Raw genomic sequence first — 15,232 nt, 5'->3', positions numbered from 1 at the left:
CTCCGTTTGCGTGAGCAAATGTCACAGTAAAGGAAAGGCTGAGGGCAAGGGAATTGGACGTCGACAAGCTCGTTAAAATAATGCTGAGCACAACGCCAGAAACACAAACATCAGAGCGTCCTCACTCCTGACGGCCTCCGCCAGTTTTGCAACAACTGAGCAATGCAGAAACTGGGTGGCTCTTCACAGGTAAAATATAATTCCATGTGTGCAAAGGATGCTCAAAGCAGCCATCCAGTCAAACACTCAGACCTTTCTGATGAACGACATTCCTGGTGGGATGGAGCACTAGGAAGCTGGATGGATAGTTTCTCTGGTAAGAAGTCTCCTGGACCTCAAAGCCTAGCCTCTTCAACACTACCTCCTTCTGCAATTCAGAAGTTAAATTGTGTGTATTTGCAAACATAGTTGTAGGCTGGCATTTTCAAAAGTACCAAAGTGAGTTAGGCCAGTGGTTCTCAAAGCCAGTCTGCCACTTGTTAAGGGAAAGCCCCTGGCACGCCGGACAGGTTTGTTTACCTGCTGCGTCCGCAGGTTCGGCTGATCGCAGCTCCCTCTGGCCGCGGTTCGGCGCTCCAGGCCAATGGGGGCTGTGGGAAGTGGCGCAGGCCAAGGGACATGCTGGCTGCCCTTCCTGCAGCCCCCATTGGTCTGGAGTGGCGAACTGTGGTCAGTGGGAGCCGCGATCGGCTGAACCTCTGAACACGGCAGGTAAACAAACCCATCCGGCGTGCCAGGGGCTTTCCCTGAACAAGCGGCGGACTGGCTTTGAGAACCACTGAATTAGGCGACAGCGCCCATTGAAAACCAGTGGGAGCTGGGTGCTTAACAATCTAATGCACTTTTAAAAACACCACCCATAGTGCAGGCAGTTGTGCTTATTTTCCTGGATTTCTTTCGAGAGCATTGTAACTCCCATTGTCCTCCCCTTGAACCCACCATGAAGTCTCCACAGAGGTTTTTTTTTGTTTTTTTTTTGTCTTAGGCTGGCCCACGGAGGTTTTACGGTGACTTTGTTTTGCCATTTAAATTTGATATCATGATGGATGTGGGCTGCAAGGACCTACGTTCTCCTCATGAGATTTTTGTGATGTGCAAGTGAGTGAGACAAGTGAATAAGGTTAGAAAGAAAGAAAGAGAAAGAAAGAAAGAAAGAAAACCTCTGCATAGCCTCTCACCCTCATTTTAAAACTCACATTCTTCCCCCCTTTTCAAAATGTTCTTTTCTAAAATATCGACTGGCACTAGTCTAGCTGAAAAGCAGTTTTATTCCTAACTGTTTTGACTGTGTTCTGACACCCTATAAAAACAATAACAGACAACCCAAGTTTCTGAAGTCGGATCCAAATGACTTTTTATTTGCCCTTGTATATTAAAAAAAGACTTCACATTTGTAAACAGATTGTTTTTTTTATATGAGCATGCAGGTTGGCGCCTTGAATGCCAATGAAATGGTCTGTTATACTGACTGTGTGAAGAGCCTCTCAAATCCAACATTTAAAATGGAAAAAGCCCAGTAACTCTTAGTTGGAGTCCTGCTCCTGCCTCTGTCTATAATATGTTCTGACACCTACATGGTCGAGCACTTTGTAGAACAGTAGGAAGCTGTAAGCCTACGACAGGCAAGCAGACTGTGCTTTGACATGCACTCATAGGAATGTATTAGCTGCCCAGACCAGCCCCTTCACCTGGGCAATCCAAGCTGGATGGTAACGCTAAAGCCAACTGCTGCAGCATATCACAGACGGTATCTGTATTGATGGCACAGTGTGTCAAAGAAAGGCACGGTTGCAGTAACAGCAGAAGGAAGCATAGCTCTTAGGACATCAGCACAGGGGGCCCCATTTGCAGGAAAGGCTGTTTGGATCTCAGCATCATCCCTGTCTGTGGTTTTAGCCAGATCTGCATTTCTGGTATGTCACGGGAGTAGCTACGTGTGTTGAAAGCTGGCTGAGTTTGACATGTAAGCATATCTACAAATAAATGTGCCGAGCCGCTTAACTGCTGAGCTGCTGGCAATACGGTTAGCTCGTAATAGAGCTACAGATTAAAACGCTTCTGAGCTTTCCCCGTTGAAATGTGTTCAGTCTTTTTTTTGGGAAAGGGGTGGTCAGATCGGGTTTTCAAAAGGTGGCCTCTGTTGGCGTGCATGCCATCTCTTTCCAAATTTCTGTGTAGTCTCACTTGAGTACAAAAGCTCCACTCCACACACCCGCACAAAGCCCATCATTTGCCTGCACAAGTGATTGGGTGCACAGAGTTTTGTGCATTGAACTGCATGCAGGTGGAGACCGGGTTCATACCCATTGGGAAGACCCGGCCCTCGTGGGTCAGGTTTTGATGCATGTAAAATGGAAGTCTAGCCCTATCGTGAAATATTTGGTCAGGAAGATGGCATGCTGGCAACATTTTAGCTTGAAACATGCAATGCTAAGAAGATCAGTCCCGTTAGTGGAAAACATTGTGGGTGTTTCTGTATATTGCCTCTGTGTGCCTGTTTGCAAATGCAATGACCTTTGATGCATATCATAGAGTTTGCACGCTCAGAACCCCTTTTGTGTATGCCCCGTCACGTGTTGCACATGTAAATTATGTCACTTGTGCCCACAAAGGTGTTGCACATGCATAAGTGCACTTCGTATAATAACTCGGGACAGTGGGGTTGTGTCCAGCTCTCCTGAAGCAGAACGTAATCACGCTGATGCCTTGAGAGGTAAGTGTGAAAAATAATAAAGCTTAGCATTTACATAGGGTGTATTATATAGTCAAAACAAGTCAGTGTGGGAGCACAGAGGAGAACCCAGGTCTGTCTCCTAGTGTGATTTGTTAGGCCACGTACTGAAATGGAAGGATCTTTGAATCTCTAGCAGGGATTTAGCTGGGTGTGGGTGGGTGTGCGGAGCAGAGTTGGGAAGGGAATATTGCTAGACTGGAGAAACAGTCCACAACAGAAGTTACCTGCTAGTACAGATGCTTCAGAAATGGTAGGGTTACGCATAGAATGAGCAGGTTTGTATGCATGAATTACTTCATTTTCCATCATCTGCCACTTGTTGATGGCTGTCCATAAAAAAGTATTCCACCGTGCTGGTTGAGAATGGCTAATGCGCCAGTATTTCTTCATGGCATTAAAAATGTCACATGTTATTGGTGAAAATCCATGTCTGAAAATATTTTATATGAAACTGATTTCCTGGTCAGGGTCAGCCATCTCAGTTTTACCAGGCTCTGTTAAAGTTTTTCAAGTGTGTCTCAAAAATTATCAGAGTGGTTTGGGGCTAGTTTGAAAAAAAAATCAATGTAAGCGTGTTTAAGTCTCCAATACTAGCAGAAGGGAAATTTAATAGCAAAGTTACGAAGCTGACAGATCATGGCAAGTTTTAGCATTCTTTGCTTTATGGTAGGTTCTTGTATGCAGTATATTATCTCTAATCTCAAATATCATGTCTAAAAATTTTAATTGCTTAAAGGTCTAATTGTAGGGGGGGGGAGTGTTGAAGTGGTTAGTATTACATATGACAAGAATCCTGCATATTCTTGTTTACTACCTTAATATGAAAAAACACATCTTCTGTTCATGATATCTGTTTATAATGGGAGCATTATGCTTTAAAGAGTCATAGCTGCAATGTATTTCTCTCTTTAAAACATACACGGGCAGAGGGTTTGCATAATTTAAGGCCATCATGAAATTGTAGTACTGCCTTTGCAATGTAAATGGAAAATAGTTTCAAACTGAAACTAATTCTTGTGTCATAAGAACCCTGTGAACCCTAACCTGGGTTATTTTTGGTTTCAGAAGATCTGTAATGTTCACCTAAGAATGAAAACTCTCCACCCTAATAATTAAACTATTATTCTGATCTATGTTCTCCTGCAACCTCAAGTGTTACTGATTTGAAGGTTGGAAGCAAATTTGATATGCTGCTGGGATCAGCACAAAAAAGTTTATATTTGGTATGCTTGTAAAACCAGGACTGTCCAAGCGGAGATTCCTGACAGTTTTTTTAAATTAAAATAATAATTTTGACTATAAATGACATCAAAAATTTGTAATTCAGAAAATGTTGACCTGTTCTAGTTCAAATTCATGTTCCCAGATGACATTCAGTGGTGTCAAGTCATGTTGCCTGGGTTTGTGTTGGAGTTTGCTGTAGCATGTTGGATTACTCAGATGCCCAAATGCCTCTTGTGCATGGCAGGTACTTGTTTACAAGAACTAGAGCTCTGCTTTTATTTCCTGGTTTAAGATCAATGTGTCCAATTCTATATGAGTCTAAATTGTGGTAACTCCATTGATGTCAATTACATAAGTACAAGTTTCAGAGTGACAGCCGTGTTAGTCTGTATTCGCAAAAAGAAAAGGAGGACTTGTGGCACCTTAGAGACTAACCAATTTATTTGAGCATGAGCTTTCGTGAGCTACAGCTCACTTCATCGGATGCATACGTAGAGGATCTGTCCCAGTTCTGAGTACTCCCTATTTCTCTTTCCAAAAAATTATGCTGTAAGAGGATCAATGTGGCCCTGTCTCACTGCCTGCATTGAGGGCTAGGTTCTGCCCACCACTCTCTGGCCAATTAGCTGAGCCAGCGTGGGAGTGGGAAGTGAGAAAATGTCACTGGTGCTCGTAGCCAGCAGTAGATGACAACTCCTTGGAAACAGGGCAGAGAGGATACTTCCGCAGAAATGTGTTTCCAGGCTTGTCTATGTGTACTGCTTTAGCTAAAGGGTTGATTTTAAATTGATTTACGTATCCCAGTGCAAAAGGCTGGGTGAACACTATATCACATTGACGTAAAGTGAAGTACTGTTGATTGAGCTTCAGGTGATTAGGAACAGGGTTAAGCCAAACCAAAATAAGCCGACTTTAACCTGAACTAAGAGCGTCCGCACTGCGTTTTTCACTGGTTTAAATAAATGGCCAAGTAGCCAAGGCCACAGAGTCATAAGACTGCTCTTGGTGTGAGTAGAGCTTATGTGTCACCCTTTGCAGAGAACTGTGCTGAAAGCCAGAATCTCGTTTTCTCTGTCTAGAGAAGAATTAAGCAATCCACAGTACAGACACCTTCATTTCATTGAGGAGAGGCAATCACTGACAGGCAAAGTGGTGTCTTTTTAGCTACCGATGCATTGTATTTCTTTTGTGGTCGTTGGCTGAGATGAAATGTCTGCCTGCCCGATCTATCTACAAATACGCCATACGTGTGTTAACAATGGTAGGTAGAGCTGGGTAGAACGACCATAATCTCTTCTCCAGTGACCCAGGGTAGGGAATGGCTTATCTGATGCGTAGGAGTCTTTTCACTGGAGAGTGAGTCAGTGGGTGAGCCCAATCTGCAGAGCTCCTATTTTTCTCCTGGAATCATTAGGCTGCTGGAGTGCTGCGACCACTGCTTGTCCTGCTGATCAATGTTGTCTCATTGTTGCCTTATATTTCCCTGTCAGCCTGTCTGTAGCCATGTGTGTGTTGTCTCTCCTCTAATCCTTAGATTGGGGTGGGCACCGTCTTTGTTCTTTTGTGTGTGTACAGCACCAAGGACAGTAGAGTCCTGATCCATGCCTCGGGCTCCTAGGCACTCCAGTAATACAAATAAATAATAATAATGCTCTGGTATTGACTCATCTTAAAAGGGAGCATGCAAGTGAGTAATCTGTATTAGCGAGGCAGTGTTGACTGGGAAGCACAGGATTTGGAGGCAGGCCACCTGGTTTCCATTTCTGCTTTGCCAGTGTCCTGTTAAGAGAGTGCATTTGCCTTTACATGCCTCAGTTTCCCTATCTGTATAATAGATATTACTGGGGCTGCCTCCGCCGATGAAGTATTTTGAGATCTACAGAAGGAAAACACTATATATGAGCTAAATATTATTGCTATAAATGTGGGAAGATGTATTTTTGGTGGTAGGCTGCATGTTGTCATGCTAGTCATTGAAGATCGTCTGACATTTGCACAATTTATATTTGTTTCACTTTCTTGTATTATGGCTCATTAGGGAAATCTCAGAATGTATTTGAATTTGGAAAGTTTCCCTTGCAATTTGTTTTGTTCAGAGGCATACTGAATGGGAAGCAGATGCTACTGTCATTTTAGGGGGAGGTTTTTTTGAGGTAGAAATGGAAGTTAGGCACCAAACTCCAGCCCACAGTCAATCTCCCATTTATATTTTTACGGATCTCCCCCGGAGATTGTGTAACACTGCCTTCTACAGGACAGAACATTTCAGCCCCATCCACTATTTATCTATTTGGAATGTTCTTGCCCTCTTATGGGCTGGTCTAAAAAGAGTGTATTAAATGCAAAGAGTTGGGTTAATGGAGACTCGTGATTGATATTTTCCATGCCCAAAAGTTATGAGGAAAGTTAACTCGGCCCCTGTGTGCGCATGTACTGTTCTGTACAACTTTTGGCTTATGGATACTATTTTTTCAGGAGTCACCTAAATTGGCTCCTCCCAGATTTAATTTAAAGTGTCATATCTTTGCTTCTGTAACACCACAAAATAAAGGAGAGCTGCAGTTACATTTGATTGTGTTATCAAACAAATAAACCCACCTTTTGAATGTATGATCTAGCAGTTCTGCTCTTAAATCTAATGTTTCACCTTTTGGAGCTTTAATTTTAAATTGGTTGTAGATGGTGGCTAGAACAAACTGCTGGTGGATTAGACACTGGGCCAACGGGGCCCGTGCCTCAGGGCCCCAAAAACTGGGCACCCCCACGGCTGACCTGCTTTGCCCGTGGCACTCCTCCCGTGGTCCAGCTCCACCCACCCGGCGCTCCTGCCAGGGAGTGGGGGAAGTCCCCGTGCTCCAACCTTGCTCCCCGGTAGGAGTGCGGGAGGAGGCAGAGCGGGGACTGCAGATGGAAGGCGTGTGGAGGGGCCCCCACTTGCTCTGGCCCAGGGTCCCACAGAAGCTTAGTCTGCCAATGGGCTCTTTCCAAGGTCATGTTATTTTGTTGCTGTTTATTTGTATCATCCTGGTGCCTAGGAGTCCCACTCATCTAACAGGACCCCGTTGTGCTAGGCACTGTGCAAACACAGAGCAAGATGGTCCCTACTCCAAAGAGCTGACAATTTTAAATGTAAGATAAGTGACAACAAGTGGGTAGAGTGGACAGACTGGGAGCACAAGGAGATGACACGAAATACTGGTCAGCATTGTTCTGGTTAAAAGATTGTAATTGGTTAAAACTGGATTGGTAACTGGTTAAAAGATAGGAAACAAAAGATAGGAATAAATGAGCAGTTTACAGAATGGAGAGAGGTAAATAGTGGTGTCCCCCAGGGATCTGTATTGGGACCAATGTCGTTCAACATATTCATAAGTGATCTGGAAAAAGGCGTAAACAGTGAGGTGGCAAAATTTGCAGATGATACAAAACTACTCAAGACTACTCAAAGCAGACTGCAAAGAGCTACAAAAGGATCTCTCAAAACTGGGTGACTGGGCAACAAAATGGCAGATGAAATTCCGTGTTTGCAAATGCAAAGTAATGCATGTTGGAAAACATAATCCCAACTATACATATAAAATGATGGGGTCTATATTAGCTGTTACCACTCAATAAAGAGATCTTGGAGTCATTGTGGATAGTTCTCTGAAAACATCCACTCAATGTGCAGCAACAGTCAAAAAAGCCAACAGAATGTTGGTTCTCATTAGGAACAGGATAGATAATAAGTCAGAAAATATCATATTGCCTTTATATAAGCCCCTGGTATGCCCACATCTTGAATACTGTGCGCAGATTTGGTCGCCCCATCTCAAAAAAGATATACTGGAGTTGGAAAAGGCACAGAAAAGGGCAAGAAAAATTATCAGGAGTATGGAACAGCTTCTGTGTGAAGAGAGATTAATTAAGGGACTTTTCAGCTTGGAAAAGAGATGACTGTCGGGGAGGGTTATGATGGAGATCTGTAAAATCACTGGTGTGGAGAAAGTAAATAAGGAAGTGTTATTTACTCCTCATAACACAAGAACTAGAGATCGCCAAATTAATCAGCAACAGGTTTAAAACAAACAAAAAGAATTATTTCTTCACACAATGCACAGTCAACCTGTGGAACTCTTTGCCAGAGGATGTTGTGAAGGCCAAGACTATAACAGGGTCCAAAAAAGAACTAGATAAGTTCCTGGAGGATAGGTCTACTGGCTATTACCCAGGATGGGCAGGGACGGTGTCCCTAGCCTCTGATTGCTGGAAGCTGGGAATGGGCGACAGGGGATGGATCACTGGATGATTACCTGTTCTGTTCATTTCCTCTGGGGCACCTGGCATTGGCCACTGTCGGCAGACAGGATACTGGGCTAGCTGGACCTTTGGTCTGACCCAGTATGGCTGTTCTTATGTCCTATCCATTGTCAAGTTTTCTGTAGGCATCACAGCAAAAGAGTTTTAAGCGGGATTTGAGGAAGAACACTGCAGATATCTATAGAGATGTGAGGGGCCAGCATAAAAGAAAACATGAAGATGGTTGCTTGAAAATTTAACAAGCAGGTGATCAGGGCCAGTTCTAGGAGTGGACAAGCAGGATGATTGCTCTGGGGGCCAGCTTCCAGAGGGCGCTGTACGGTTGTGCCACTGACCCTTTTTCCCTTCGGGGAGGGAGTGCTAAAAACATGCTCTGTCCTGACCAGCCGGTCTCCTGCCGGTGATGAAGGGTGACAGTTGTAACAATTTTTTTTTTAAACTGGACGATGTCATGGTCTGGAAGGCATGCTGCATCCTTTCCCATGCTCAATCCTCAAAAGTGGCCAGATGGAATTTTACCAGAATTTCTGGAACAATTATCCTTTGAGCTGACAATAAGCACCATACTTTTCATCACAAAAGGTACTTCCTAGGTCCGAAAATGAGTTCCTGTCCTGAAAATGCTTTCTGATCAGTACCTCTAATGTCATAGTGGGATCGCTCATTCTCTCATTACTGCTGACAGCTACTGGCAGGTCTCCTTTGGCTCATGTAGAAGAGACAGGTGGTTTTGGGGTGGCAGGTTGTGAGTAGAGCTGGTCAAAAGCGGTTTGCCGGAATGATTTCCTGATGGTAAGTGCCCTTTCTGTGGGGAAAATTTCAGTTTCCCCATCAGGAAAGTCAAAATGACAGCTGCCCACCTGGAAGGCTCTTGTCAATTTCACTTTCTGCAATTGAAATTGACAAGAGGAGCCTAGACTTTCACCCATGTGAAGAAGCTGTTACTTGGCTGTGCAAGGAAAATGGTGATGGTGGTGTTTTAGTTCCTCGCTATCAGAATCAACAAGGGCTCCTAGGCTCTACAGTAATACAAACAATAAACAATAATTGTCACAGCAAGGTGCTCTAGACCATCAATGGTCATGAAGCTCTTACGGTGATGAGGTCCGGGTACATCTTTCTAGGGATCGTCCCATCTTTATTTGTAGATTCTCACAACATAAAATTTAAAATTACTACAGCAGAGGGGGAATTTATTCCTCTGGGGAATCTTTCTCTCTGCCCACTCTCTCCATCATAATCTGTGTTCCTCAGAAGAGGGTGGAGTCTGCCATGCCAATGAGGCAATTCCCTTAAAGATATACAAAAACTGGATTCATTAGCTAGTCTGCTTGCAGTAGCATGATAAAAATAGCAGTATGGCCGTGACTGCATGCGTGGTGGCTCGGGCTAGCTGCCCAAGTACAATCTCTCCTGACCCCCTGAGCTGCCATCCATGCAGTCTTCTGCCAAGCGCCGTCCCAACTGCTGTACAGAAACAAACTGACCCTGGACTTTGCTTAGTTGTTTTTTTGGATCTCTGAGGATTGTTAAGCATCCCGCCCTGACTCCCTTGCCTATTGATTTTTTTATTTTTTTTTGCACCTCTGCAATTCCCAGCTTTCATTTGTAACCGGAAGTAGGTGAATGGAAATCTCACAAGAGAGCATCGTTTCACTGGATTTTCAGTCCAAAGTAGTTCCGAACTTGTTTGAGGTTTCCCCTTTGCAGCTCCATATTCAGGCCTGCATTCCAGCCCACTTTGAGCTGTGTCCTATTGTGGATCTGGATCTATCTGCCTTTCAGGTATCCCACTAGTCGGTTGAGCAGTGGCAAATTATCAGGGCTTTGTGATGAGCTGTAGGGTGTAGCTCACTCTACCTCACTCCTTCTCCCCCCGGCCCCATCTTTATTTTCCTTTGTCTTTGTTCTTATTTCTTAACCCCTTCCACTTACTGCTTGCAGTAGTTAGCTGTCACTTTGAGATCTTTCTTAAAGAAATGCATGAACAAAATATAGGCTCTACATCACCAGTGACAGAAAAGAAGTGTTGTAAATAATAAATGTCTTGAACTAGTTAGAGGAATGTGATTGTGGGACCGGTCGCTGGTAGCATAGCACTTGATCCAAGGCTCATTAAAGTCAGTGGAGAAACTCCTGTTTGCATCAGTAGGCTTTGAATCAGGCCCATCATGAGCAAGCATGGGAGCGATCCAAAGGAGTTTAAGCTTCTTCCTTTACCCCGTGCGTGCAGAGCAGCCATCGTTGTGTAATGAGGTGGAGGGTGGCAGCAGAGACCAAAGTCATCTTTCCTTTTGGAAGGCTGGGGAAGGCTTGTGGGTGGCTGCAGGCTCTGGTTGCTGTGTTATGGAATCTCTGAATAAAGGAATAATGTAATGTTAAATACAGGCTCTCCACATCGTAATAAGAACACTGAACCTGGTACCCGGCCTGGGGCTCAAACCCAGGAAGAGTAACATACATGCTCATGTGCAATTGAGGCAGCATACACAGTCCCTGGGAAAAGAAAATGGGTAGCATTCTAACCACTTTCCTGGCTGCTGCAGGAATGAGCTTGATGGGTTTCATAGCCCCCAGTCTCATTTGGAAGAGCGTCTTTCATGAGATGGGAGAGTGAGGTTGAGAGGCTCAAAGGATGAAAAGTACCAAAACTTAATATATTAGGGAGAGAGAAAGAGAGAACTCAAAAAGAGGCTCTGTTGATACACTGCATCTTAAGCTTGTGGTTGATCATTGCATCTTAGAACTAAAGTGATTTTTTTTTCCAGGCCCAAGAATGGTGGGAAATATTGCGTGGGTCGTCGAATGAAGTTTAAATCCTGCAACACTGAACCATGCTCTAAACTAAAGAAAGACTTCCGAGATGAGCAGTGTGCTGACTTTGATGGGAAGCATTTTAACATTAACGGTCTACCTCCTAATGTGCGTTGGGTTCCTAAATACAGTGGAAGTGAGTATGTCAGGAAATTAATGTCAGCCTCCTTGAAATGGCTGCATAAGGGAATAGAATTAAAATAACGTTACCTTTTGCTTTTCCAGTTTTGATGAAAGATCGGTGCAAGTTGTTCTGTAGGGTAGCAGGAAACACAGCCTACTATCAGCTCAGGGACCGAGTTGTTGATGGCACCCCTTGTGGCCCAGACACAAATGACATCTGTGTGCAAGGACTTTGTCGGGTAAATATTTCCTTCTGCTGTTTAACTAGGTTGTTTTCTTGTTTCTATTGAAAAGATCCGTTCTCGATCCCACTTCCGCATTCTGGGCTTCACTGGTGCTAGTGTGGATTCTTCCTGAGGCAAATCAAAGAAGTCCTGCTGTCATGGTCATGTGCCCTGTGACTGGAATTTTCAGAGAGCTTAGTGCGCACACCTGGGCCTGGATTTTCCAGAGACCTCAGCAACTATTTTGGCACCTTAAGAAGTGACCAGTTTTTCAAAAGAGCTCAGCACTGCGCTTTTTGAAAATCTGTCCAGAAGTGTTGCGGTTTCTGGGTGCTGAGCACTCTTGAAATCTGAGCCCAATTTCGGGCGGGGAGCCCATGAAAAATCTAGCCCTGTGCTCTTTTGAAAGTCTGACCCTGCCGGAATTTATTTTCCCCCTTCGCAATTATTTTAATGCTATTCTCCTCTATCTGAGAACAGCCTATTCCAGAGTGACTTCCCAAACTGAGGTTCCCTTGTACACATGGCAATCTCTAAACTGGATAACATTGCCGTCTTTTTCTTCTTCTCCCAGCGGTACAATCCCAGGCACAAGTACACAATCCCTTGATGTTAAGCCTTGTTTGGGAGTGAGGGGCACTAACATGCATGGGAACCCACTGTTAATTGTAATGAAGTAGGATACAATAAACTGTCTGTTATGGAAAGAGATCCCAAATTGTCGTAATGTTACAGTGTGCAAATTCCACGTTTGATTATAACGAGTCCTTGCTTTTTGGAGACCCTCTGCTTAGAAACAGCTTCAGTGTAAGATGGTTACAATGTAAATTAACTAAGCATGTGGAAAAGGGGGGAAAAAATTAGTTTGGCGGTGGTCTTTGTACACAGATGATTAATATCATTTAATTAGGAGATTTGTAAGTTCTGTCCTATTTAATATTTGTTCAGTCTAGTTTTTAACTTTTTCTCTTAAAGCAAGCTGGCTGTGATCATGTGCTAAATTCCAAGGCAAGAAGAGACAAATGTGGCATTTGTGGCGGTGATAATTCTTCATGCAAAACAGTCGCGGGCACATTTAATACAGTGCATTATGGTAAGACTCCGTCACCAAAAGCTTTACAGAGAAAAATGCAAGCCTATGAAAGCATTAACCACATACAGTCGAGAAAAACACTCATGTAAACTGCAGAATCCCTCTAGCTGTGGTATATTCTGTTCTGTAACTATGTATGCTACCCTCAAATGAAACGTTTGGTTTGTGTAATGCCTGATCGTTGAACATTTTTGAAGATTTTTCCCTCCTCCCATAAAAAAAGACCCCAGTAAATGGGGTGGCTGAGGAATAGGCTTGACCTTTTGCTCCATCTTCTAGGCTATAACACCGTGGTGCATATACCTGCTGGTGCTACAAATATCGATGTGCGGCAGCACAGTTACTCAGGGAAGCCAGAAGATGATAACTACCTTGGTAAGTTTAATGCAGAGAGACGCGGTATTTATACCGCCCTTTCTCAGCTAAGGAGTAGTTAGATTTCAAAAATATGCACAGTATATCTGCCAAACAGACTAGCCTTAATTTTGCTTCATCTGTCTAGGTGTGTCTGGCTACTTATAAGGTCCTTATTGCTGTCGTACATGAAAGGCTAACGCATTTTAATGGCTTCATCCTTACAATGCCCCTCTGGGATCTGGCAGTAGTAGTATTCCCATTCCACAGGTAGGAAGTAAGGGAGATTAAGTAATTCGCCCAGGGTCACTCAGGAAGTCTGTGACCCCGCTTGGAAATGAGCTCTGATTTCCCAAGTCCCAGAGCCGGTACGCAGATCCCTTCATAAGCTACGTTTGCTGGAGTATAAAGACAGACGTTTACAAGACAAGACGTTTTAATGGGAATTCTATACATATTTTTAGGTAATGTAACCAAAATATATATTATGCCCTGCCAGAGCAGTGTAAACGAGAATCAGGTCCCAAGCATCTCGGTTTTATTTAAACTGATATGTCATAATGGTAACTCAACCTTTAGCTATTGCACACACACGACAGCAAGATTCTGACCCCCTAGTTCAGGCTGAGCAGTAACTTGCTCCTGAAATAGTACGGCTTGAGTGAGGATGGCAAGGATGGCAGAATCCAGCGCTACGGAAATTCACCTATGGGTGAATTTGATACCAAGACAGACGCCCAGTGAGGCTTGTCTTCCACTTCGGTCCTGCTGTCTCCCCCCCAAGTAAGGTTCATGCTGGCCCTTTGCACAGCCGTGAATTTCATCCTGAGAGGGGTGAAATCCTGGCCACATTGAAGTCCAGGAAGTTTTGCCCCTGATTTGCAAAGTGCTCATACTGTGACTCTGTTTCTCTTCCTTTGCACACATCCTTTGTTTGGGTTGGTCAGCAGCATTGTGGTTTGTTCGCATTTATCTAGATCTCTGTTTGGAGAATAGGTGTCATCTTGTTTTCCAAAGGTGGAATAATCAGCTTGTCAAAACAGGCTGGTTTTGCTGTTAGGTTGTTTTTTATTTTAATAGATTTTTAAAAATAACTGAATGAGTGTGTGTGTATTGGCTTTAATGATTAGGGTTATTTTAAATGTTGTCTTCACTTGGGGTGAAATTCATCCCTGTGCAGAGGGCCGGCATGTAACCCGTGCAGCATTTATGTTCCACTTAAGCCCTCAAAGTAGGACATAAATGATGGACGGGCCTTGTGTATAGGAGTTCATTTCACCCATGGATTTTTTTGTAGTATCACTACTTAGGCCTCGATTTACTATGGGAGAGATTGTCCCTTATCCTAACACAGATGCTCAAGGGAAGAATGGGGTGGCTTGTCCATTATTAATGCATGTTTATAAGTGTCTAATTAAGCAAAACTGGATTAATATGCAAGCTTTGTTACCAAGAGAACCGTAAAACTTTCCAAACACTTTCTGTCTTTCTCCAGAGGGAGAGATTCCTCCCTATTCTTCTCTTTCCTAGAAAAATAATCTTCCATGTATATAGTTCCCTGCTGTGTATTTAGAACAGTCTACCCCGGCCAGGCCCCTGCGCCCAGAATAACCTCTCAGTTCTTTCTGGAGAGCTTTAATCTTCTTGAAAAGCATGAAGTCAAATCTTCTTTAATGTTACAGCATAGAGTATAGGGTCTGGGCCAGTTGTGATTTCTTTAACTGAATATTGCTGGGAAAGCATCTCTTCCTATTAGGCCTGAATAAAAGCAAGTCAAAAGTGTGCATGTGTACATTCATTTCACAGTTCACGGAGTGTGAAATCTTAGGCCCTGAATATTGTGAACCTTGTAGTAGTTACATAACAATCTAGGAGGAATTTGATGTCATCAAGTCTGGGATGTCTAAACGGTCTCCCCTATTGTTGTAGGAAGGTGCAATAAATGGAATGGATTCCTTTAATGTGTTTTAGTGCTGGTTAATAGCATTAAGTCACAGTATGAAGAATTTGGTTGGGGCTGAATCCTGCAGTTTGAGGTTTTCCTTTGGCCATGAACGTGTTAGCTGCTGAGCAAGCTTTTGCTTTATTCTCTCTCCTAGTTATGTTTCAACCACACCTTCCACGTTTTGATGGTAGCTTTAGGTTTTACAGTAGAGAGCCTTTGTAGTAATGTAGCTGTGATGGGTGAAATGGTGGGGAAACTAACTTAGGAAATTAGCTACATAATCGCATTAGTGTGAAGTTGTTCAACAGACTGCTGTTTGCAGGAAACTGTTCCTTTTAGAAAACAGTTAGGTTTTAAGCCGTCAGTGCTTTTGCATACCTCAAGATCTGGAATAAAACAAAAAAGGATGATGCTGGCTGAAC

At 43.5% G+C, this 15,232-nt stretch overlaps 1 protein-coding gene across 7 annotated transcripts in view; it reads left to right on the top strand.

Moving 5' to 3' along the window:
* ADAMTS9 (ADAM metallopeptidase with thrombospondin type 1 motif 9) overlaps positions 1-15,232 on the top strand; it is a 135,655-nt gene that overhangs the window by 44,158 nt on the left and 76,265 nt on the right. For all 7 annotated transcript variants that reach the window (XM_073351003.1, XM_073351002.1, XM_073351004.1 and 4 more), the window contains 4 exons: positions 11,026-11,207; positions 11,297-11,433; positions 12,394-12,511; positions 12,791-12,886. In XM_073351003.1, coding sequence (XP_073207104.1) covers positions 11,026-11,207; positions 11,297-11,433; positions 12,394-12,511; positions 12,791-12,886 — 533 coding nt within the window. The remainder of the gene's footprint in view (positions 1-11,025; positions 11,208-11,296; positions 11,434-12,393; positions 12,512-12,790; positions 12,887-15,232) is intronic.

This window comes from Lepidochelys kempii, chromosome 7 (genome assembly GCF_965140265.1).
Source record: "Lepidochelys kempii isolate rLepKem1 chromosome 7, rLepKem1.hap2, whole genome shotgun sequence".
Taxonomy (NCBI): Eukaryota; Metazoa; Chordata; order Testudines; family Cheloniidae; genus Lepidochelys; species Lepidochelys kempii.
Note: the sequence above shows the minus strand (reverse complement) of the source record. Positions and strands in the feature narration are given on the sequence as shown.